Raw genomic sequence first — 26,197 nt, forward strand, 5'->3', positions numbered from 1 at the left:
TAAAATTAAATAGATTTATTATTCAATAAATTGAACGGTTATGCTTAGAATATGCTCATCAATTTTGTTGTGGCTTGCCACTTTCCGCTTGGCTTTGTAGTAGTTAGAAATTGCGGGAAAATCGTGTGGGGGTGCCAAAAGCGCAATTTAATTTTACGACAGATACATTTATGCTTATTACTTGTGTTGGCTTTATGTCTAAAATATGTCTACGATGCGGTCATAATGGATATGCATGTGTGTTAGCGGTGTGTGCACTGATGTGTGAATGTGTTCTTACAACTACGTTTAGATAATATATATATATATATATGTATATGTATATATACCATATATATGGTCTACGAGCTAAGTATTGATTGATATGTACAGAAGCTTTGCAGCCTAACACAAAAATAGGAGAAGTTTTTAAGAGGATAAAACAGATTTCAAGCTAAAAACAAATTGATTTCTGGGAATCGTAACCTAATTCATATATCATATATATACGGGTATTGGTTGCGTGTATCCGAAGTGATGCACTCGCTTATGTAAGTAATGGCTATCGATAACTACACGCTCGCTGGCTTGTCTTTTATGCAAATGTGGAAATAGAGCACACATGTATCCTATATACTTTCCGATAATATATATATATATATATGTTTGTATGATCCTCTACTGGCGACGGTTAACATTTAGGTAGGTATCAGGCGGGGTGACGGTGCTGCATGAAAGCATCGAATGCTGGGATGCGTCTAATGCGCTTTTCTTGTCCTGGCCTCAACAATAGCCACATCGACATCCTCATCCACATCCTCATCCACATCCACATCCACGTCCTTCGTGCTCCTGTGCTCCTGCCTCATGCGTGTGTATGTACATTAATGTTCGGCATCTGTGTGCTTGTGTGAGTTTAACTGCTTTTGTATTTTTCTGAAAAATATGACTTTGGTATTCCTCTTCCTTGCCGGTCCTCGTTATCCTCTCTAGCTGACCACGGCATCCTTGAGCAGGGGTATACCCACGCCTGCAGCACCACCGCCGCCCACCGCCGCACCGCCTCCGTTCACGAGGACCTCGCTGGCCTCCATGTCCTGGTCGGCCTCCTCGCTCTCCTGCTTGACCGGCGATCGATGGTTCTCCTCCTCGGCGGCTTTCGGCTCCTCCTCCTCGTCGTGCTCCTCCTCGCTTATTGGTGCTTTGGCCTGGCAGGGGGAGCTCGTCCTTGTCTCGCCTTGGGATGGCGGCACATTGGCCACCAGCACACCCGAGTACTTGATGCCATTAAGTTCAAGATTAACAATCAGCTGCGGTTCGCCGTTATCGCCAGTTCCTGTAAAAGATAGGGTTTGTTTTAGATGCATTTCTACATGTTTTAGCGTTTGTAATCGAATATCTATAACTTAAACTGTGTATAATTTTCTATCATATTTTAAAACAGTGGTTGAAAAATAAAACGTATTAAACAAAAGGTAAAAATATCTCACCGATTATTGAGCTTTTTTAAATTTTATATTTAAAACAATTTTCAATTGAACTTTATAAATTAAGATTTAATATACCGATTTTGTATTATTATAATTTAATCCCTTTAAGAGGTGTATAATTATAAACCGAAACCCTTTTTCAATATAAAACAATGAAAATCAAAAATTTCAATCTGGTAAAGTAAAACAAATAAACCTTTTCAAATTAGAGATACTAGTAAAAGTAATAAATGATTTCGGTAATATATTAAACATTATTCATACATATTTCTGGGGCAAATTGATATGAGAAACTCCATATATATGTAGATATTTAAAAGAAATGCACATGTGTGCTCCAAACTTTAAGTGGTTTGCAATTCTCTTAAATTCGGTTTGAGTTGTGGTATAATTCGAGTAGACTAGTGATGTCATTCAACTCACCATTCCGTGCCACTTGAAACTGCATGCCGGAGAGCAGGCTCAGCGTCTCGAGGGGATTGAGCTTGCCAGTGGAGGCTTCCTTGTCCTCGGCCGGCAGATCCTTTCCGCTGTTGGGGGTCTTGCCACCGCCCTTCTTCTTGGTGGAAACGGGCGAACTGTGGCGGTGACCCACTGAACCACCACCACCGGTGGTGGTCGAGGTGGTGGGCGAGTTCTCGATGGCCGAGTCATCGGACTTGTCCAGCTGGTGGCTCTGATGGTGATGGTGGTGGTGGTGGTGTCCGTTCATCTGCTGCGGCTCACTGTCGTCGTGCATGGAGGAGGAGTTGCCCGTGGTATTGTGCTCGTTGTGGGCGTAGTCGTCCTCCGGTTCGCCCTCGGATGCGGCATCCTGCTGATGGCCCATGGATGGATGATGGAACCCGGCTGCCGCTGCCACTGCGGCCATGTTGTGGGGATTCAGGTAGAAGTTGGCGGGAAAGCCCGGCGGCAGGAGGCCACTGCCCACGCGTTTCGCTGGAGGCGGCTGGTGGGGCTGGTCGTCCTGATCCACGGGCTCTGGCGTCGGTTCCCGTTCGCGTTCCCGCTTGATATTGGTGAGATTTGGCGGCGAGTCGGACAGGTTCAGTGCTTCGCTGCAGTCGGGAGTGGTAAGTAAGGAGAAATGGAAACGAAAATGGTTAGCTATTGGTTGTAACGACTACTTTGAACTCAAAAACACGATCTGGCAACGCTCGTAGTAGTTTAAGCACAGAGGGCGCTATTTTTCATGACAAGCTTGTAAGCTAGATGGCGCTATCTGTCTATATTGCCGTTTTTGTTTATCGTATTTTTAATAGGTATTAATTTATTTTAAATAAAAAGCATTTTATTATTATTCCTATGTATAATAGTAATAATATTTAAATTTTTTTAAACTATTATTTATAAATTGTTTAACTAGTTAAGGGAATCCTACTCCTTAACTGGAAAAATTGGTTAACTATGCTTAGCTATTACGTAACAATTTTTATTAATTTTTATAAATCTATTAAGTAAGTTTCTCAGTAAAATTTCAAAATAGTTTAAGGCAATATAAATGGACAAAATATTCGTTTCTACCTCTTTGAATATTTTTTATTATTTTAACTTTAGCAAGAAATAATCCGTTATATTAATTAAATTTTCATTTAGGTTCTTAAATTTGGTGAAGATAATTTGCACACTTTAAAATTAAACCAAAATATAAAAAAAAATCCATAACTAATATTTAATCTCCTGAGACGAAAACCAAATTAAAAACCAGTTAGAGACGGTTCAATCATACTGCCTGCTATTACTTAAAACATTTGGCAATCGTAATTTGGGTATCTTCACCGATTTAAATCAAATTTTAATGACTTGTTGCGCTTACCGTTGCTGCGGCGAGGTGTGTGCCGATCCCGGTGGGCTGTTGTTGTTGTGGTACATGTGCCACAGTGCCACCTGAGCGCTGAGTGCCTCGTGCTTGCTCAAATCCGGACTCTGGGATCGCTGGCGTTGCTGCTGCAGGTGATGTTGCTGCTGTTGCTGATGCTGTTGATGTTGCTGCTGCGACTGTTGCTGCTGCTGCTGTTGCTGCTGTGAATGCTGCTGCTGGTGTGGATGAGTGGCGCCCAGGACGGGCGGCATTCCCTGCTCCTTCTTGGCCTGGATCAGCTGCAGATACTCCATCATCCGGCTCTCGATCTCCTGCTTCACCAGATTGGGCATCTGGCCAAAGGCAGGAGCTCCCATCAGCCGATGATGAGCTGCAGCAGCAGCGGCCGCAGCCTGAGCCTGCTGATTGTTGGCCACCGCGGCATGGGTGACCAGAGCCAGAGGCGACATTTGCTGCATGCCACCAGGCAGAGATGGTCGCGAAATGGGCGTCTATTTGGGGGCAAACGAATGAATATGAATACCAGGTATTCCCCGAACTCTATTAAATACCCACCATCGGCATCTGGTTGTGCATGGCCTCGTATTGCCCATAGCTGGAGCGACGTCCTTCCCGGCGATTCCCATCGATGGCCGCCTGCAGCTCCGCCGGCGTGCTCAGATTCTTCTTCTCGCACTCGTACGGGTACAGATACTTCATGTATCTGCAAGATGCATAAAATTATTAATAAGCACGGCAAACATGCTGCAAACTAAAAGGGGCAGGGCAAGGGACAGGGACCGGGACCGGGGGGAAACTTCACGTCGATGTCCTGTTTAAGTTGAATTATCGTGTAAATACGAAAGCGACAGGCAAACAAATCACGATCCCACAGAGAAAGAGCGAAGATCGCTGATCGATTGTTGCTTGATCGCTGCAATGTTTGATTGTCCGTTTCTGTTTGCCCCGCATCGCATCTCCAACTCGGGAATGCTGATGGTGTTTGTATTTGTCTTGGACATGGCTCAACGTGGCAGGTAACCGGGCAGGAATCGAAGGGATTGAGGAGGAGGGGGATATCCACTTACTGGGTGCGCAGGGTGAAGGCGGCACTGGTGATGCTCGACGGCAGATGCAGCCCCTTGATGATCTCCTGCCACAGCTTCTTGTTGATAACATCCACCAAACCGCCGCGGGCTATCACCAAATTGTACAGCTCATACAAATCTAGCACTGATTTGGCCATAATCGGCAGTCGATTGATCGGCGTACCTGCAATAGAAAGGAATAAAACAATGGGTAAGGGTTTTACTACACACTCGATATTCGGTATTCGTATTCAGATTCACATTCGAACTCTGTTGTTTGCGCAATGAAACTTGTTCTTGCACTTGGCGATGTTTTCCATCCAGCTCGTTAAATGCAGCAACAAGCAAAACACGATTTAAAGATCCATAAAACAGATTTATCTTTCCCAAAGAGTGCAGCGATGCCCCCGCAGCAGTCGCACTCCCACTCATCGATCACGAAGCAATTAACACTTGTAGCCCCGGTAGCAGCTGAAAAGTGCAGACCGAAGCCGATAAAAACTGAAATAAATCCTAATTGTTGCCCGATTCCAAATACACACACATATATACACATGTTTGTACATATGTTGATCTGTTTATGGCGGCTAATCATCATCATATACATTGGCATTCGCCTCTATTTGCTATTGAAATTGTATTATTCAAATTTTCACGTGCGCCTGAAAGATTTTCCAACTCTCCGGTTGATCTCTTTTTATTGCACACCGAAAGAAATTTAAAACTAGTTTTGGGATTAAAATTTAATGCATGATTATTACAAATTTAATTTGGTTAGTTTTATACTTCATGGTATAAAGCAAATTGAATGATAAATATATATAAAAAAAATGAAATTACTGGTGCCAAATAACATTCAGACTTCAGAACTTTTCATAGTAATAAAAATTAAAATTTAATTAGACATCCATTTAAATTGATAAATCATAAATTACTGGTTCAAAATAACGTGCAAAGACTTTAGAACTTTTCATTTAATAAAGGCTATATTTCATATATTTTAGTCCAATTTTCTCTAATGATATGTCTTCCTTCGACCAAAATCTCCGCCCCAGCATCTGTAGCATTTAGCACTTAAAACACCCAACGCCTTTTTTTGTAGGGCCCAAAGAAAAGGAATAAAAAACAAATCAACCTGCATAATTGCTGGCTCTGAACGTGAGTAATTCGAATTTGTATAATGCTGCCCGGCCTCCTTTCCTTTTTACGATCCAAATACCATATCACCGAATGCCGCATATGCCGCATTTGCAGCGTGGGGCACTGTTGGCCGCCTGTTGCTGCCCCATGGATTGATCGTCGATCGATCGACTTTCGGTTTCTTTTTCGTTCTGTTTTATGAGCCCGAAAGGAATCAATCAAACTCTTTGATGGACGTGTTGATTGAATGAAAATACGTTTGTTTTTTATGCATATAAACAAATTGAGTGGCGAGGTGATGTTCGTATCAAAAAGGAATAACACAAAATAAATGAACAACAACTGCCGGTCTTAATACAATGTGCGAGAGCAAAAAGTTTTGGATCGCAATCGATCGCTGCACGAGCCACAAATACCAAAAAAAAAAAAAACTCGGGTAGGACGCACATAATCAAAGGCAATTTAATGATCAACTCTGGTTGCCCGTCAGTCACTCGATTCGATCATTAAACTCTCCGTCGCATAGGATCGCTGGCCCAAGGGGTTCGATCCGATCCTGATCTGAATTCCTGGACCGATCCCGATTGCGCTACTCCTGACACGCACATGTGCCGACCAACGACCAACGACTTATTATTATTATTTTTCTTGGCAGCTTTTTACATTTTATTTTTATTTTTTCTGTGGCTTTCAGCTTGAACTCTTTTCGGGGCACATCTATTTATTTACTTATTCGGCTGCATTTGTTTTCCTAGATGTCAGGCGTTTTTAATGGAAATTAAAAGAAACTTGATCGAGTCTGAAATCATAACGCCACCAGCACCGGAGGGAGTCGCATCTCCTGTCCCGACAACTGATTTAGTCAGGGGTCCGGGCACCCAGATCTCAGATCTCAAATCTCAAATCTCAGATGTTGAATGTTGGATGATGGGATGTGCCAGCTACCGGGCGTTGAGCACTGGGAAATATCTACGAAAATAGCGTCCGCGTTGATAAGTGATTGACGTCTTTTAATTAAGAATTGCGCCGCTCTTCGCTGCACAAACATCTCACGGCAAGCGATCCACATTCATTTTATATAGTCCCGCCGCTTGCTGATGAGCTTCAGCATAATTTCCGTTAGTTAGTTGTACAATTGTACAATATCATTCGGTTATAGACACATGGACACGGAATACTTTTGGCCCGAGTCGCATTTTTCGGCGCTTCCTTCTCATGGCGGACGACACTTTAGACAGTCTACCCCCTCATCCCCCATTGCTACCCCTCCCTGCACCACCGCCCCTGCCCCGCCACGCCCCCTTTGCAGTGACCGCGTCGGTTGGGCATGCATATGTCAAAACTTGAACGCATGTGACAGATTAAAATCCATTAAGTTGTCAAGCCGCAGAGATGCTTTACGCATATAGATGTGTAAGTATGTTTATTCAAAGCATAGATTTTTATATACTTTGTATGGAACGCATACTAAATTACATGAAATAAATAAATAATGCACAAAACAAATAAGTCTTGAGTGCAGCAAATTATTCTGCCTACCCCGAATTTATTCATATTTGTGCGCGAAATTCATAAACAAATATATATTTTTGAAAGTGACACACCTTAAAGAGCCCTTTAAATAATAATTTCGGAGAAATAAGGTAGTTAGTTAATAAGAAATATTTTATTTGTTTAAGTCTATAATGTATTATTAACCTAAAATCCAAAATTTAATCCTTTTACCCCACATGACCGAATATTTATGGTTTCTCCATTATTGCTTATAATTGTCATATCAAATAAATTACAACTCTACGATGAATGACTACTGTATAAATTCGCATTGATATGAAGTATTCAAATATTTATAAAAATGTGGATAAACCAATAATTTTGTTTTTAATTTCCCTTCCATTACTGTCGTTATGAAGGTTTGTCTTGGGGCAACACTATACCCCCATACTGGTTCCCTGGGATATGACTTATGCAAATACAAACAAATTTAATGCGCTCTCAAGTTGCCAGTCAGGCAATCGCGGCAAACACACTCAAACGACCATTATTTAAAGGACGCTCAAGGATTGCAGTGGGCCAACAGGAAGTGTAATTTATTGAAAAAGTACAGTCACGGCATGCAATAGTTTTGGGTGCATGCCACCGATTTCCCTCGCATTTGGTAATGCCCATAATTAATGACAAAAGTGCAGGAAAGCGTACGCGCATGTATAAATAGGCATTTGCTCCGATTGCCGTTGCAAGTCGTCTTTAAAATTTAAGTACCAATATGCATATGGTACCCCCATTGCGTTTGTGTGAGTGTGACAGTAATTTGAAGTGACAAAATGACAAAAAGTCAGCCACCAAAATGATTTCTCTACTTCTCTCGGTTTCCTTTTCACCAGAATTTCTGCATATTTTAATGGCCCCCCTTTGGCCCCCACCTCCCCCTCGCGCTCTTCAAAATCAAACGTCAAAGTGCCGAGAAATTTATTCAATTAACATAATTTGAGTGAGCCCAAAAACACTTGGCTGGCTGAGTCAGCAATCCGTCATCTGGGCCAGGGCTATGCAAATGTGAGATTCGAGCAATAGCCCCCAATAACCCCTCATTTCACCCCTTGAAAACACTTCAATGCAAGATGCAACTTACCGCGCTTTTGCATAAACGAGAACAAATCGTCCAGGAACTCTTTGCGCTTAGGGTCGTCATTGATTTCATAGAGCTGTAAATAGAAGCGGAGATAATTAGTTTTATATTTCTAGATTTTACAGAGTTCCTTAAAAATAAAGATAATATATTTCCCCAAATATATTTTTTTGGAAGCAGTCGCATCTGTTTAAACAAACATTGCGTCCACCCGAGGGCGCCAAGAAAAAGTAACTTTTAATGATATTAATAAAAATCACGAAAATAACTATGTCATTTAAAAATTACTTGATTGTATACAGACATAAATATATGTTTACAAATAGTCTTATCTGGTTTCCGAGTGGAAAAACATACAAATGGAGTCATTATAAGCCTATTAAGCCGCAATAATAACAAAACAATCTAACAAAAGACCCAACAACTTGACTCCTTTGGCCAATGGTTTGGCACAAAATGGAGTTTTGGCCCACTCCTGGCCTTTTGTTGGGCCAACAATAGACGCTCATGATGACAGGGGCGCGTGTTGGGTCTTTCCATCTCGCTCTTGATCCCTCCCTCCAACGATTTCCATTGTTTGCTGGGGGTTGATAGAGAAACATTCCCCTAACGTTTGTTAAAGTGTGAAGCACTCAATGAGCGTGAATCGTACAATGGATAATTAGGTGATAAAGATAAGGCTAGAGTTATACACGGCATGGAGATACATAGATAGATACATATGTATCTGCCGTTCACAGATTATTATTTATCATCACTATCTGCTGTGGTTTTCCTGCGGCTCATGCTTTGACCTTTGCCACCAGGAACCAACTCTTGAGGGAAAAACCCTAGTCACAACTTGAGTACGAGTATGTTCAGAATTAATGACAACATCGGAGTGAACTCATCAAATTCGGAATTCATCATACTTTCCGCCTACTGCAAAAAGAAAGAAACGAAAAGGAGTTGGAGTCGGAGTTGCAGCTTGAGTTGGTAACCCAGGCAAGTCGCTTATTCCAAACCCATCCGTGGTGCACATTCTAAGTCAATGCGAATGATGAACTGCCTCCTTCTCCTTTCGCCCCTCCACCTCCTCGCATAAATGATTTAAAACCAAGTCAGACTCGGAGCCCCGACTTTGGCCAGGCACTTTGGACTCCTCCTGCCAACTTCTTTCCAAACTGGCTGGGGATATTTTTTATGATGCTCGACGCCCACAAGAGCTATAGGAGCATTGCAAACACAAAACCTTTTTATACACATGGCTTTATACTGCTCTGGGTTGAGCCAAACACAAAATAAATTAATTGAAATTCAACTGGATTGGTTCCTTGGAGGTTTCCTTCTTTTTCACTGATTACACTGTATTTTATATATCATATATGTATATATGTACCTCCTGTATTTGATCTTCGGAGATAAGCATTTTGGTTAAACACTTGTTGAGCTCGATCTTAAATATCTGAAACTATTTATCACTTGTTTTCTGGTTTCACAGCTAAAAACCCAATTTCGTTGGTTTTATTTCATTGATCAACGCGACGATGCAACGCCATCAAAGGTCGTTTATCAACTAAATATGTGGCAGGAGTCTGGATCGAAATGCTGCCGGCGTCGCTGTTGCTGCACTCACATGCACACACATTTGAATATCCACACACACACACACACAATCACACATATGCTGTATCTATGTGCGGTGTACTGCCTGCCTGTCTGGGGTATTTTGTATTAATAATCATAAAATGAAGTCCCGCTTTCACACAAGGGTTGCAAACCTGCCTGTGCCTCATTTTCCGATATATCTCTCTCCTGATTTTCGATCCCTAACTTGCATCACGGCAGCCACAAAAACCGTTAAGCGCTACCAATATCTCTACCAAATCCGTGGCAATAAAACTATAAAATCGGGAAACAAGAATTTTATCCCCTAACAGGGATTTTTGTAGACCAATCATAATCGTTTTTATAACTATCGAGGTGGCCGCTGCTGCAGCCTGAACGAGCGCACACATGTTGTTCGGGTTCGGGTTATAAAAATAATCTCACTTATTTGTCGCCTAGACTTAGTACCTAACAAATCCGCTGCCTGGGTGCTTGAAATTTGAATCCTTGATTCTGGGAATCCTTCGGCTGCATTTTCGCCAGATCAATTCCTTTTGCCTGCCCCTGTTTTCTGTGCTTGTGCGTGGGTGTAATTTATAACTATCAGATACAGATACAGATGCCATAGCATATGGATGCAAAAAGGTTTCCAATGGACATTAAAATTTATATGGACAGAGATCCCGTTGCACGGCTTTGGTTCCTAAGTGCTATCCTGCAGTATCCAGGGCATAATTTGACCGCCTCGAACCGAATGCAGAAGCAGCTAAAGATACAGATACATCTGCAGGTTGCCTTCATATTTATTCAAGAATTTCACACTCATTATTCGAAATGTGTTGAACAGACTTTCCGTACTGTTGGGCTATATATTTTATTTCATTTGTTGGCTCTTTATATTTTCTGGGGAATGCTTCTGCATATGAAGAATCCGAGTTTACAGCGCTCAAAGTAATAGCCAATTAAAATTATATCATCATTCTAGATCTTTCACTTAATTAAATATTGTCAACGTTTCTTTTCGTGATATTTTACAAAATACATTTTTACATAGGGTGGAAATCTTCATAAATAAAGAATCTTTAATTTTAATGGCTTTTAGTGATTAAAATATTAAGAATTTGATTTTTTAAAACCCATCAAAATAAAAGATCGTTTATTTATGAAGGTTTATATTTATAAAAATATGTTTGTTTGTGAAACATTCACAACAAAACAACTTTCAATAGTCACCTTTTGAAAAACTATATTTTCAGGTTTTTGGTAAAGTAACATATGTAACTATATTAACATAATAATATGTAGATTATCTTAGTCTTTTTTATTTATATTTTCCTTTAACCATTGAAACAAATTTAGATCGTTAACTCAACGATGACTAAGTGAACTCCCGATCAACTAATTACAGAAGGCAAAACACGCGCCAACAAAAGCTTTGGATTGAAAGGAAATTGCACAATCCCCACAATTGAATTCCTCAAGAAGTCCACATATAGTTTTTGGTTTCAGAATTAAGTACAAAGAAATAAAATAAAATATAGAATATTATTGGAAAATGCTTTGGGGTCTATAATTAAACATAATTATTCAGTACGTACAGATAATTGACATTGATTAATGAGAGCAGAACAGAGCAGAGCAGTCGTAGCCGCACCAAAGAAACTATATAATACAAGAAATGAGCAGCGAAATGTACCAAAAATAATATTTTTGTTTTACTTGTTGTCTTCGTCTGCGGATGGATGGATAGAAAGATAGATAGATAGATAGATAGATAGATGGATGGATGGATGGATGGCTGACTGGCTGGCTGACTGATGGCCAAGACTGAGAACTAAAATCAGAGCGCACTGTGAATTTAGGGAAAGGCAAATGGCAAATGGCGAGCGAATGAATGAACGTATCTGTGCGATACTCTTTCAAAATGGCTTTCGTAGTCGCAGCTATCGCTTCAATTAACATAATTAACGTTTCGTCTCGTTTCCACAATTAATGAAAGAGCGAAACAGCCATTTTGAATGTGCTGCGAGGGGCATATCCAACACCTACAGAGGGTCCAAAAGAAGACATAATACGAGTATATCTATATATATATATATCTGGCCAGCCGGTTTCTGCAAGCACATCATCATCATTCAAGAGCCGCACACGGTGTAAGCGAAGGTGTTAAGCGTGAAGTTACAGATACATTTGAGGGGTAAAAAAAGCTGCAGATACATAATATCTTTTGCATTGCATTGCGAGGGTCAAAGTTTTTATAGTGCATAGAGAATGCGGGCTCCGTTTGATGGATAGCTCTCTGCCCTCGCAAATGGCCGAAAGGGAGTTCGAGTGTGTGCATTTAAAGTTAATCGAAATTCGGTTTTTATGGCCCAAGCGAGACGAGTCAAACCGAACCAAGCCAAAAACGCAACGAAACCAAACCAAACCGAACTGAATCGAGTTAAAAGCTGTCGAGGTTCACACAGTGTATCCGTGTATCTGTTACTCGATTTTGGCAACCACATTTAATGACCAAAATATTGTGCACTGCCCGTCGAAGTGAAGATAAACGAGGGGATTTCGGTTGGGCCTACAATCGCCCCGTCCTAATTGCTCTTGGTCTCTTGGTCAGCATCTGGACCTCACATGCCGGGGGATGCTACTCATCTACTTAGCTACTCAGCTATTTTCTCACCAAATTAACGCCCGAAAAGGGGCCACATTAATTGCTCAATTGCAAACCGGAACTATCGTATCCCCTGGAACGCCTCAAGGCGGCACTATAACATTAACCGAGTCGAGGCGAAACGAGGCGATCCGAAACGAGATCACAAAAGTGGACTGGACTCGAATCGACTCAACTGGACTGGAGTGCAGCATCTTGCAACTGGTTTCGAGCCCCTTTGGCCAGGTGGGATGGCTAAGATGATGCCCATGCTGATACTCTCCCAATGGACTAGCTATTAGTCGTTAATTGATAGCTTGCCTGCATCTTGTTTACACACAGTTTTGTCGATTTCAATTGACTGGACTGGACCCTCTACTACTACCACTACCACCACTACTACTAACCTGTCTGACTTGTTTGAACTGCTCTTCAAAGCTCCATCCATTATTCTGCTGGGATGAATTGGAGGCCTCGCTGGACGTCGACGAGTTGGATGCGGAATTGGCTGCAAAGTGGCGGGCTGAGTGCAACAGTTAAACAACAAATGGATCGCCGGCTGCCACGCGATAGATTAGATACCAACCTTCTTTGCCGCTCGGCGCTGCTGTGGGGGATGCAAACGAGAACTGGTGGCTACCAACTCCTCCACCTCCTCCCCCGCCGGATCCTCCGGTTCCGCCGGGTCCACTATTACCACCCCCATTGGTGGCCGCATTGCTGTTGGAGCTGGGCGTTGTGTTGGTGCCACCGTTGTAGCTGCCCCCATTCCCACCACTCGGTGTCGAGGTCACGTGGCCAAAGGAGGCAGCTGCCGCCGCCGCAGCCACCGAATTGTGGGGCAGCGGGAATCCCGAGCTGATCGTCGTGGGCAGCATATTGGCCCCAAAAGCAGCGGCATGAGCTGCGGCCGCGTAATCCTGTTCCTGCGGAGCAAACATATGTTATAGTTAAGTTAAGAAAGTCTTAAAACACAACTTTCATTTACAGAACTAGGTAACTGTTAAGTTTTTAAAGTTAAACCCTCAATACTCTCTCTAACTTTTCAGTCTAAAAGTATTAAATTTGATCAAGTATCAATTAATAACATTATTAGAATTATTTTGTTAACTACTTTTAAAAAGGCTGATCCTAAAAACCATGCAAAAAAATGTAAACAAGAATATAATGTCACTAAAAAGACAAAAAAAGTAACTATGATACGAAAATATAATTGTAAGCTTGCTCTAAAAGTAAATATATTCCTTAATGTTATACGTTTGCGGTCTTACATTAACAGAGCTAGTTTATCATTATAACAATAAGATCCAATAAATATATTTGATGGTTTCTAAAGAGGTCAAACACAGAAAACCCGCCAATAATCATTTGATCTTTCATTTCACATAAATCATTTTATCAATTAAAATCCAAGAAAAATCAAATCCATAAAAATGGCAATTAATTTATAGTGCAATAAAGTATTGTCTATCAATCCTGAAAATTGCGTTTTAATTTTGCTCGCAGCAAGAACTTAATAGTTTCAAATCAATCATTAAATTTGTGATTTTATTGGTTGTCTTAGCACTCACCATCAGGCCCACCTTCATGTCGCGCACCTGCATCTTGAGCTTCTCGAGCACGTCGCTGTGCTGCAGATTTGGAATGCTGTGTAGACCACCGATGCCCATGAAGCTGCCCAGAGCGTTGAGCGGGTGATTTGGCGGCAGTTGATGGTGATGGCTGTGAGAAAATGGGGATTATTGCACCTCCGCATCCAGGACATTAATCAGGAGCAGTCACTCACCTCAGGGGCAACTCGGTCTGTGGCTCGGGACTGGCGAAGTTGCCTCCTCCTCCGCCGGAAACTGTGTGACTCAAGCGGGCCGCAATCGCCGCCTTGGCGCTCAGCTGATGGTGCTCCCCGTCCACGGAGTCGCAGTCGCGCATCTCGTCGTCCGTTCGATCACCATGTGACTACACAGGAAAAAACACAGAACAATAGAGAATTAAAGATTTTACATTAAAAGTTTTACTAGGACTACAACATTTGGTTATCTAAATTGAATACCTATCAATAAATAATTTCCTTTTGCTATAAACCATTAGGTACTTTTAAAAAGGTTTAATACAGTTATAATTTTAAAAGCATACAATTTTATTGTAATTACTTATATTTTTAAAATAGTAAAAAATTAGGAAAGGAAAATTTGGGAAATGCTACGTTATTAAAACCACAAATAATTTAACATTACAATCAACGATTAATGATTTGTTTTTTTTGCCAAATTAAAAATAGTATTTTTTTAATGTTGTTATTTAATTTCGCTGTGTAAGTCACCATCAGAAATTAATCACAGAAAAGAGCAACAACTTCAAAGTGAGTTTCTTTCTCCGGAAATAATTCTGAGTTTCGGTCTGTCTTTAGAGTTAGTTAAAGTTAGAGTATTAGCATGCCTACTTGTATTTTTTCTTTTAAAGTGAAAAGAATAATCTAAGGATTAAAGGTCATCCTATATCATTGTTCTCAGTGCACCCAGATGGGAAGACAAAGAAACCCCTTAGAGTTGATGGGGAATTAATGGCGGCGCTTATGTCAACAAGCGGCATGCTGGGCTAGCTTAATACGGACACTTTGTCAAGCGGCTAAATCAGAATCAGAATCGATATTAAGTCACTCGGATCTGGCTGGGATCACTCTGCGTGGGCAGTGGTGGTCATTGATACAGATGGCTATTTGCTATGGGGCTGTGAATTGCGAGTCAGGCCTCTCGATTCTCGATTCTGGTTTATGGCATGTGCCAAGAGCCACATTAACCAAGCCACGCCGACCAATTTCAATTGAAAGCAACTATGGCCTTAACTGAAAGCAACTTCCTCCGGCGGGGTGACAACAAAGGTAACCACTTAATAAATTAACAATGGCAGTGGTAGACCCACAAAACGGCAATCAGCCCAGAGCTGTTGGCACTCCAGGGCCGGTTGTCGTCGACCGCTCCACTCCACTCCGCTCCGCTCCGCTCCTGGTTTGGTCTGGTCTGGCCTGGTCTGGCCTGGTAGATATGGTCTTTTGGTCTCAGAACCACTGCCAGCCGTGACTCTTTGCCAAGAAGTCCGCCACGCATGGCCGAGAGTGCCAAAGTCACCAACTGCGACTGCATCTTTAGCCTCAGCTCCAGCCACATCCACATCCACATCCACATTCGCATAGAGCTCCTTGCAACTCCATCACGGCTTCTTGGTTTTTATGCATTTGGAGAGGTGCAAATTAAGCGCATCTGTGACTGTGTGCAAATCGGGAATTTTCAATTTAAACACAGCCATCGGAGGAGCAGGGAGCGGGACCCAACAAAGTAAGCCAGGCCAACTCAAGTCGGTCTCATATGCGCAAGTGCATGTGGATGTGGATCTGCATGTGGATGTGCATATGGATGTTTGCTGGCTCTGTGAGTGTGTTCAACATTTATCGCCTTGGTCGTTGGTAATGCAGTGGTACTATAGTACTGGTACTGCTGGTGTCGCTTAGGCATAATCATAAATGCAACCAAAACCAAGGCATAGACAATGCCTCGACCATAGAGAAACGAAGTTCCCGGAATTCTTTGAAGTTGGCGCAAATGCATACCGCTTCTATGGCGAAAATGTTGCATATGCATTTCCACACACAGTTGCGGTCAAAATAATTATGGTGATGTTGTCATGTCTGTATAAAAATATTTTTTCAAACTTTAAATGCCGTTCTGAATACGGATTTAAGCACTTTTATTAAATTTTGTAATCTTTAAAGTACACTTGATTATGAAGAATCAACTATTTTTAACTTATACATTATTTAATAAATTGATTATCATCAGTACCTCCTTAAAAATAGTTTTAACTACATTTATTTGGTGATTGGAATAAGAAAACTCCTTTATTATTATTGTCTGCTCTGCAGCACCTTTAAATATGTCCTTTTTTGTAAAGAAAAGGCTTAACTTATACACATTGTTCAAAAAAATACTTCTGTTTTTTTAATATATTTAAATTACATTTTAATCTAAAGTGCGTTATTTTTAAAATGTGTTACCATTATTTAAGTCTTAGTTATAGCAACTATCTCAAAGATTTGCCAACCACCTCCATCCAGAAAAACAAGAGCGATTCGTTCGAAGATCGTTGGGCACCCCTCGCATTGGATGCCGCTGTTGGTAACCGAACTCAACTTAACCCGGCTTGGTTGGTTAGCCAACTCATCTTGGCGGTTACTTGGCCCATGTTTGCGAGTGTGTGTATATCAAATTAATGTAACTTATCGAAGCCATGCGAAATACATGCAGATGCACACATATTGCCATATTGCTCCTCTGGACCTCGTCTTTTTAGTTGCGGTCGGTCTGCTGTTGACCAGGCCCAAACAAAATTGTGGTCTGGGCTCCGCCAATGGCCAACATCCAACGGCCAAGAGGCAACAGCCAACGGAAAACGGCATGCAGGCCATGCCAACTTGCACCTATAAAATGTCTAATTAATGCACAACGAATTTGTGCCGCTTTAATGTTGCCGTTGCCGTTGCTGTTGCAAGTGCAATGGATCGGCAGATGGAAGTGGCTGTCCAAAGAGCGCACACATGTAATTTATTTAAAATATTCATTAAAAAGTTAACAAAGTAGGCTTTGCGAATTATGAGAAAAATAATAAAGCGATACCATTATTTTCTGAACAACTTTAAGCCTCTAAGCAGGTTTTAATAATAAAAACAATTATTAGGTAGCATTAATGGAAAAATGTTTAAAGGCGATTTCCATATACCAAAGTATACAATAATTTTTTTTATTTATTTGCCCAACCTAATTAAAAATATTCATAAAAACTGTAGTAAAAAAAAATGTATTAAAATGTTTTTTTTTCAACATTATTAAACAAGTTTCCTGCAGATAATTTTTCTAATTAGAGGCCAAAAAACTTATTAAAGACTAACAATATCTTAAATATTAAAAATGTTAAAAAACTACACAAAATGGCTACATTTCGAGGCTCATTGACTTTAATTAAGGAAAAAACCAAGGAAGAAATTCATCAAAATCACCGCAACGATCCCCATTTCAGATACGGAATTCATTGGAATATCGGGAGAGCTTCCGCGGAATATATAGTCGTAATAGGCGTCGCATAAATCACCATGAAGCGATAAGGTGTTCCACTTGGAAGGCATTAAGTCACATCCAATGGAAGGCGGGAAAAACACCCGCACACTCAGGAAAGTCGACTAATGGAGGTGTACCGCCCGGTAGTATCGGCCATATACAGATGGGTCTATATTGAAAAAACCACCTGGTGGGGGGACACGCTAGTTCCATTAATTTCTGCGTTGATAAAACGCTACTGTTATCGCCGGCTAAAACCGAAGTCTCCGACTGCCGAGGCAAGACATTAAATCGCAATTAGACCCACAGACAATGAGGAAAACGCGGCCGTACACATGTCCAATGTAGAGATACTACTCCAAAACTCAACTCAAACAAAACAAATGGATATGGGTGCGGGGGGTTTGAGGGTGGATGGGGGCAGGCAACTGTGCAATTTACTTTAATAGCTTTCAATGCACCGCAGACAGAGGCAACTATCTGTATCTGAGTGGCCTGTATAGGTAAAATATTTAATTTATTTGCCCCAGACCGTTTTCACCCCCGGCGCCCTTCTCCTCCAGTTTTATCGCTAATTAGTGTTGACATTACTTTTTCGATAGAAGTAGCTGGAAATAATTTATCTAAATTTATTATCATTGCATTGGCATTGGCGACCACAAATGCAATTTACCTAATTTCCATTCGTTGTACGACAATCGAATATGGTTTGCCAATGACAAATTTGTAGGAAATTGCTCGACGTTTTTGAGGGTTTCGCAGACGGACAAACGGACAAGCGGACAAACGGACGGACATACGGACAGCAGGACGGAGGCCGTATGTGCAACATGCCGTGCTAATTTAAAACAAAAGGACGAACCGCTGCGACCGCTCGAAAACCCATAATGCGACAATCCTGAAGCGAAGCTGTGAAGGGCGCTGCCGGCAAACAGGATCAGGATATTGCTACCAGGAGAGAATCATATATACAGCAGCCCATCCAAGGGGCGTTTATTGTGTGAAGGATTAAGATTACGAGCCGGCGAGCATGTGTATCCGCATCTGTGTTTGTGGCTCGAGTCGCCGGTTTTACAACTGAATTTCCTTGTTTTTTTGTTGTTCTTTCTTCCTTTTTTTTTAGCCCGAACTATCTTGACAAACTAAGACCTAATGTCCTTATGACTCAAGTGGGTTCGCTTGGGCTCTCATTTGAGGATCAGTACGGGGCGTACTGGCGTCTTAAGTTTATTAGGTTTGTCTTATTCAAATCGTAGGTCTGAGAAATTACTCACATTGTTCGAAATATAGAGATAGCAAACGAGAGGAATTGTGTTTTATGTATTTAGCCAATCAAAATCAACATTAAATGGATTTAAAAAAGAGTTTAGGTATCTACGTTCTTTACGAAGATGTAGATTTTTTATAGTTATTAGTTAATCATAACAGAGTTATAACTAATTATTAAAACTTTGATATAAATGTAATATTTAAAGTAACATTGTAAGCCTATAAAATTAATATAAGATTACATAAGTGTGCTGACAAATGTCGCATCTATAAAAATAGTCTCGTAAACATTCAGATGTCACATCTTCATATCTGTCAAAAACATAATCTTAGGATGACACGATCCCCTTAAGAGATGAATTCTTTCTGCCCCTGGGGTCTTAAGTCTTCGAGACATTCAATATGATCTCAGAAACCTTTCTACACGGAATTAATAATAGACAAAACTACTAATTGGACTACAGCCAAGATTAAATATTCTAAGTCATTATTTATTTAAAACGAAAACCGTTAACAAGCCATCAAAGAAATATTTTTTTTATATACCAATCAACCCCTTAAGCTCTTTTTCATTCTTTTTCAGTTTTGCTGGCACATGTGGTTGGATAAATAAGCTGAATAAATATATAAATAAAAATTGCCCATTTACGCATGCACCCCGTGGCGAATTATGTATTTCAGTGCGATGCAACTGGATGCAGATACTTCGAAGGAAAAAAGAACTCAAAGCCAGCGGCTAAAAACTGAAGAGATGATGAAAACGAGAGAAAATAAAAATGTTGAAAAAAGGGACAAAAACATGTGCAACGTGGTCTTCGGGCAACGCAACGAGAGCTTGGAAATAAAATTAAAATGCAAAACGTATCTGAAAGATACATATGCCGGCGCGCACTCACACACATACTCGGGCATGTGTTTGGTTGTGTGTCTGTATGTGTGTGCGTACAAACGCGATTTCATTCGCTCGCCAAGCGTCGAAGCGGAAAAAATAAAGCGAATAAAATATAAAAATGGAAACAACAAAAACGGGCCAACAAGCACACACACATAATAACACACACACTGGCAAAACATAATGGCGCTGGCTGGCTGTCCCAACCCCCTCCCCCTCCCGCACTACACCACCACCACCACCCCCTTGGTCACGACACCCCCCTTAACCCTTTTGGCACGCACGCCCATGTAAACTGAGCGCGGCGGGCAGACGAAAAATTTCGCGTAAACAATAAAAAATACAAAAAACAAAACCGGTTAAAATAAAACAAAAAAAAAAAAGAGAAAAAAACGATAGGGCGCAAAGGAGAAACGCAACGGTTAAACGGCAATAGTTGGGCTGGGTTCTACGTCTACGTCTGGGTCTGGAGTTTCGGTTTTTACTAGGACCAAGTCGCACTTATCCCCAAGTCTGGAGCTTGGGTCTCCGGGGTGGATTCACTGCGTCTAGCTTCGATTGCAGGCGGCAATAATTAAAAACTGCATTATTTTATTGCCTTGGCCAGCCCGCCAGTCCGCCTGTCTTTTGTTTCTTTTTTTTTGTCTTGGTCTTTTGGTCTTTTTGTCTTTTGACTGACTGCCTGGATGGACTCCAAAGACCTCACTTTATTGGATCCCAACGCGAAGGGAGGGTTTGGCGGGGGCACCGAGGCTTGTTACAGTCGCCTGCCCGAAATATATCTCTATTTTATGACTGGGTGTCGCCACATAAAGAAAGTTTTCTAAGGCCACACTTTGCACCATTGTTAATCAGGGAATGTTGCTAAACACAGTTGTATGCTCGTGATGATGGGCCCACAATTTAGACAATTTATTGATACTTCCTAAAAACTCTTTCTTAAAGATGACTAAATTTTTTTTTCTTTTTTTATTACCATGACCAGTTGGTTCGATCTAGACATGTCCGGTTGTTTGTCCGTCTTTCCGAACTAAAGAAAATATTTTTTTTTAAATTGTAACTTATTTCCAAGATTGATTTTTTTTTTCGATTTTAGAAAAATCAATATAACTTTGTCGTTTTGATATAACATTGTTGGTTTGAAGCACTTAACTCGAGATATATAGTTTTTTTTAAAGAATAAAATATTTTTGTTATAGCTGCAAGAGTTTTTAAACTTTGACTAGCATACTTTTTGGTTTTAAGAATAAGAAATTTTCGCATGATTTTCTTTTTGAGATTTTATATTCACTGTCATTTGTGAAAGGGGTTCCGGAGTAAACAAATTTTTAATGCTAGTTGATTCTAACCCTTTTTAATGATTAACAAAAATAAATCTGTATTTTCACTTTATATTAGTTTTAATATTTTAAATTGATTAATTGTACAAAAATTCGTATGCAAAACAAATATTTCTCAGAACCATCAACAGCAAATGTAATAATATATTATATAGTAGTATAAACATTTTTAGTTATGTGGCTCGAGAAGAAAATATAAGTTTAAATTTGTACTGATCAGAATGTTAATTGCCTTCTCTTTTGGTTTTTAAAATCGCCAATTTGTATTTCACAAAAACGACTTCGTTTATGAATCGATAATAATTACGTATTGATTTCAGTTGGAATTTGTTTGGCTTCATTATACAGAAATTCCAGGGGTGTTCAGGTGTGAAGTGAGGAAAACAGCCAAACATTAAACAAGGATGTTTTTTGCACGAAAATGAAATTTTTGTTTGCCAGTTTGATTATTCAATTTGTTGATGCTCACGCGATTTTCTCCTTGGCCATTTGGCACGCCCATTTCTGTTTGTATTTGGCAAAAGGGAGAGCGATATATAGAGTAAATGAGAAGGCAGACTTTTTATTAGCTCGATGATAAATACACTTTTTATCCACTCCACCACACACATCCCCCCACACCCCTCCCCTCGGCAGTTCGTGCCCTCGCATATTCACGTTTTGTTTTGCGATTCGCAATTCGTTTTTCTTGCCGCTTTTTTCACAATCGGCAGCTGTACTGGAAAAATCCAATTAACAGTTTTATTAGCTATGGTTGGCAAAATAATTCATAAATTCATTAAAAACAATACGAAATGCGCAAACTGTAATAGTGCCAATAATAATCATATTTTTTACGACCTCTTTCTGCTGTTTATAGCGCCTTTGGTTTTTCTTGTTTTTCTTTTTCTGCTTTTGACATTTGTCGCCATGCAGTTTTGTGTGCCGTAAACTGCATTCGTTGAAAAATTAATATACATATATATGTTTTTTGTTATAAATATATATATCCGAATGACGTGACATATCCTCCCCCCTTTTGGGGCAGTTTCAAGTTCGCGCCCCGAGAAGAAACTAAAAGCAAAACAAATTTCGTTTGTCATTGCGGTTGAAAGCGCCACCAGAAAAATAAAAAATGGAAGGGGAAAGAGTCAGGGACATGTCATCCCCCAAAGGCCCCCACTAGATACTTAATCAAATATTTCCCCTGCTATATGGTTATGCAAGAAGAAGAACAAAACAAGAAGAGGAAAACCGAAGAGCCCCCAGAAAGAATTTAATAAAAATCGTTGCCTGTCAGCGTACAAGAAGCCAAACAAATTATAACAGGTGCCGCTGCCCGTCCGACCCAAATGATTTCTTTGGTAGTCATGGAGGGAAAGGGGCCAGAAGGGAGTGTAAATGGCCCAATCTGCCTCGTTTCCCAATCGACCAAGTGTGAAACTGGTTACCGATTTCGGCACCAGGTAAACGATTTTGGAACTCAACATTTTAAGTACGAACTAATTATTATGAGTTACAAAGTTTTAAAATGATATAAGTTCTAAATATTTTAGATTTCTCTAATATTTAGTGTTTATTCATTTATTACTATTAGTATTATATTATATCAATGGGTTTTATTAAAAAGAGTATTTTTCATTTTTTTTAAATCAGTGTTATATAAAAATTTCAGTAGATTAAATTATAACACTAATACAAATATTTGGATATTAATAATGATTTTGTAATAGAAAATCTGGTGTAATGGAAACTTTCTTTTCTTTTTAAGACCAACGTTATTCCTTTAATTGTATTAGTTATTACAGACAAAGCGTTTTATATACAAACCCATTTATTTTAAAGATTATAAATAATAAAAAAAATTATCTAGGTGAATGTTTTACAAGACTTTCACACTCAATGAGCTCCATTAAATTATATTTCTTCAAAGACCCAAATGAAAGATTTAAAGATTTTCCCAACATTTAGGCTACCACATACAAATGGTCATAAATAAATATGGAAAACGCTGCCCGAATCAGGCCAAAGTGTGAATCAGTGCAAACACCACCACCACAGTCAAGCCGTTAACAACCACTGAGATTTCGGGGGGTTTCCCCAACCCACACTCATGTGATTTAATGTGGGAACTCTGCCCGGAGCACGTGCAGTGGTCAGAATCCCCAGAATCCGAAGAATCAAAAGCCAGCGGAGTGATTTTCAATTGCTGAAAGTCATGTTCGCTGGCTTGATTTAATTTAAAAACGATTCAAAAATTACAGACAGAAATTCGGCAATAATTTTAAACTCTGCGTTTAACCCATGTAATTAAAGCGCTGCTCGGATGACGATGCTGGGCATTGGGAATTCGGAATTCGAAATTGGGAATTGGGCATTAGGCATCGGTCATGAACCATTGGGCACGACTTGGTTTCTCGGACTTGGTTTCATTTGAGAATTTATGACTTTTTGACAGCCCACATTATTGTTTAATCGTGACTTTCGAGTCGAAAATCGGAACGAGTGGCCGCAGGATTTGATTTAAATAGAAACACGGATCGGATGTGCGAATGACACCAGCATGTTGCTGCGATGCGATGGTTTTGTGGTTCGCACTGGGGTTTATTAAACAGCACCCACATGTGGACATTCAATTGTGAAATGCCCTATGCGAGGAACCCTTCAATTAACACCACCAGTCAAGAAGGGAATACATCGATGTTTAATGTCCGAGATGACGAATGGATCCGAGATTCAGACGTCTGTTTGCACAGCCCCGTCTTCTTGGCCCGGCCAAAAGCGAGGCTATTAAAAATTATGTAAATAGCCGGCCGGCAGTGAGTGTATAAAGTCTGGCTCATTGTTGATCAAGCCGGCAATGTCTATTAACAATAATAAAAATGAAAGAAAAACAGAGAGGCAGACAAAAACAAAAACTAACAAGAGTTTTATTGAATTGAAGAAGATGCTATGCCGAAGATGAAGCTGAAACCTGCATACCTGAAAGCGAATGGCCGAAAGGCCTGAAAGGCAATAAAACCCATTTAATATTCATTTAAGGTACTAACAAATAATGCAAATATTTGAACAATTTATTTACATATGAACGCCATCAAAGAGCTTGAATTGAAAGAGATCTTTCAATCGATGGAAATTGTGAACGAGATCCGATCCCACCACTTTGGTTTTGGGATGGGATCTCGGTCCCCGAAACAGATGAATCTATTTGTATTTATGAGTATGTTATGCACTTAGCTCGATCAACGTGTGAGTATGCCGGTGAGTGTGCCTGTGTCTGTATCTGTATCTGTATCTATATCTGTTTCTGTATAATAACCGTCTTGTATGCGACCATTTAGCATGTCACCTTTTAACGGCTCTCCGGCAAACAGAAACGCCAAAAAATCACCTCCCCCATTTCGTATTCCCATCCTCGATTGAATCAACGTATTTTTTTAACATTATAATTACGTTTTGAATCATCTGCAAACAATGTGAGTCGAATTGCAGGAATTGGTTTTGGTTTCGGGCACAAAAAGGAAAACAAAAACTCAAGTATAAGTTGCTAACCAAACAAGAGATCATGATGGCATAAAACGATATTGATGGGTGCAAATATTTCTACCGCGTTCCGTCGGCAAATCAGTATTTCTTATAGATCCATTCGACGCACCTGTTAGAAGATCTTTTCCTAGGCTAGACACCCCCACCCCTATTATTTGTCACTTGTTTTCCATTCTCAAGATTAAATAATATTTTTCGCGTGGCAAATGGATATTGATGCATTAGTTACTCAAATTACCACATGGCAAGTAGAAAACAAATCAAATTCTATATATAATGGATAGATGAAAGGTTGAATACATTATTAATTTGTACGCTTGACAAATATCATTTGGTGAAATTCACACCTTGGAAAATATGTTTAAAAATATTGATAGGAAAATTTATTATTTTGAAATGAATGTTTTTGTCTTGGAACGGAATTGTTGTAAACACAGTGGAATGCAGAGGAAAAATTTCAATTAAGTGGCACTTTTAGGGGGCACTTTTTAATTATCATAAATACAAATTGAAAGTAGTTTATTTATATTTTTCATGTTCGTATTTTACAATTTAAAAGTAAATGTTAAAATAATTATTGATAATAAATTGTTCATATGTTTTCCCTTTGCGTAGTCCAAGGATCTCTGGAAAACTTGTCTTGTCGATGATTAAAATTTTATTGAACACAATTATGCCAATTAACTTTATGACTTAAATGTATGTTCAATTTGCATATATTCTCTTAATAAACATGTTTAAGTCAATTGAACTTTGATAGAGAAAAACTTGGGATGCATAGTGATAGCTAGAAGGCATAAATATATCATCAATTAAAAGGTTAATTAATTTTATAGGAATTAATATTACTCGCTTAGGCTAGCACAAATCAAATTTGCTGGTTTTAATAATTTAAAATTTGGCTGTGCATTCAATTCTATAACTAACATTTGTCTATAATCGAAAGATCTAATATATAAAATCGACTGTTAATCTTACCAAATCGTCTCCCAGATCGGAATCGCGTTCAATATTGCTGGTTGAACGACCGCTACAGTCCATAGTAGGGTGCACTCGCAGTTGCATTGAAGCGGAGTGGTTCGGTCTTCTAGACTGTCACGAATATTAAGAATATTCCGGTTGATAAGCGATCGATGATCACCGGTGATATTATTCCTCAGTGAGTTAGTTAGTTGGCACAGCACTCTTTTGTTATGTTTTTAGCATCTATTCGGCATTACTTTTGTGCCCAGCATTTGGTTTCTCAAATCGAATGCGGGAACCGTTATGATCGTCGTTAATCTCCACACTTTATTCTTGTAGGCAAAGCAAAAAAGGAGATTGCGATTAAGAACCGTTCACTGGGATTTTATGACGCTCTGTTTATTTAGCTGCAAATATGCAAATTATTTGCGGTTGTTTAATCGGATGGTTTTTATGCTTCTCACTTTAATCTTTAACCAAGCGTTTTTGTTCTTTGTTTTTGTTTATCACGTTCACACACACACACAGAATACGATTGTTATTAATCCACTGGTCGATGTTACTTAATTAAAAATGATGTGTCCATTTGAAAAGCCGTTATCCGACCGCACGACCGACGCTCACGGAACTCCAATTGGGCATAGAGTCTCGTCTCGTCCACTCCGAAGTCCAAAATCGATCTGAATCGCGAACAAGAAACTATATACTTCATGTGCTCTGCCGCAGCTCTGCCAACCTCTGC

At 39.9% G+C, this 26,197-nt stretch overlaps 1 protein-coding gene across 4 annotated transcripts; it reads right to left on the reverse strand.

Moving 5' to 3' along the window:
- LOC108041142 (protein dead ringer) lies at positions 1–26,197 on the reverse strand. 4 transcript variants are annotated; one of them, XM_044460239.1, is made up of 11 exons: positions 25,471–26,197; positions 14,148–14,317; positions 13,945–14,083; positions 12,948–13,287; positions 12,769–12,884; positions 8,131–8,203; positions 4,359–4,542; positions 3,847–3,994; positions 3,286–3,782; positions 1,893–2,527; positions 1–1,315 (listed from the first exon to the last, which is right to left on the reverse strand). In XM_044460239.1, exons 1-11 carry the CDS (start codon positions 25,555–25,557, stop codon positions 969–971), a joined length of 2,736 nt encoding a protein of 911 aa, XP_044316174.1. In that variant the 5' UTR covers positions 25,558–26,197; the 3' UTR covers positions 1–968. The 4 variants fall into 4 exon arrangements, with proteins under 4 accessions (XP_044316174.1, XP_044316176.1, XP_044316172.1 ...); XM_044460241.1 differs by having other exon boundaries at positions 12,769–12,869; positions 13,933–14,083; positions 25,471–26,196; XM_044460237.1 differs by having other exon boundaries at positions 13,933–14,083; positions 25,471–26,196.

This window comes from Drosophila rhopaloa, unplaced genomic scaffold (genome assembly GCF_018152115.1).
Source record: "Drosophila rhopaloa isolate 14029-0021.01 unplaced genomic scaffold, ASM1815211v1 contig_115, whole genome shotgun sequence".
NCBI classification, from domain to species: domain Eukaryota; kingdom Metazoa; phylum Arthropoda; class Insecta; order Diptera; family Drosophilidae; genus Drosophila; species Drosophila rhopaloa.

What these genes read in the sequence shown, in the direction of transcription:
- LOC108041142 (XM_044460237.1), bottom strand. Translation starts at nt 25,557, where the DNA reads ATGCAACTGCGAGTGCACCCTACTATGGACTGTAGCGGTCGTTCAACC. An exon ending in ACATGAAGGTGGGCCTGATG is followed by an intron (nt 13,288 to 13,932) that starts GTGAGTGCTAAG and finishes TTTGCTCCGCAG; the next exon opens with GAACAGGATTACGCGGCCGC. An exon ending in TGCACAACCAGATGCCGATG is followed by an intron (nt 3,783 to 3,846) that starts GTGGGTATTTAA and finishes GCCCCCAAATAG; the next exon opens with ACGCCCATTTCGCGACCATC.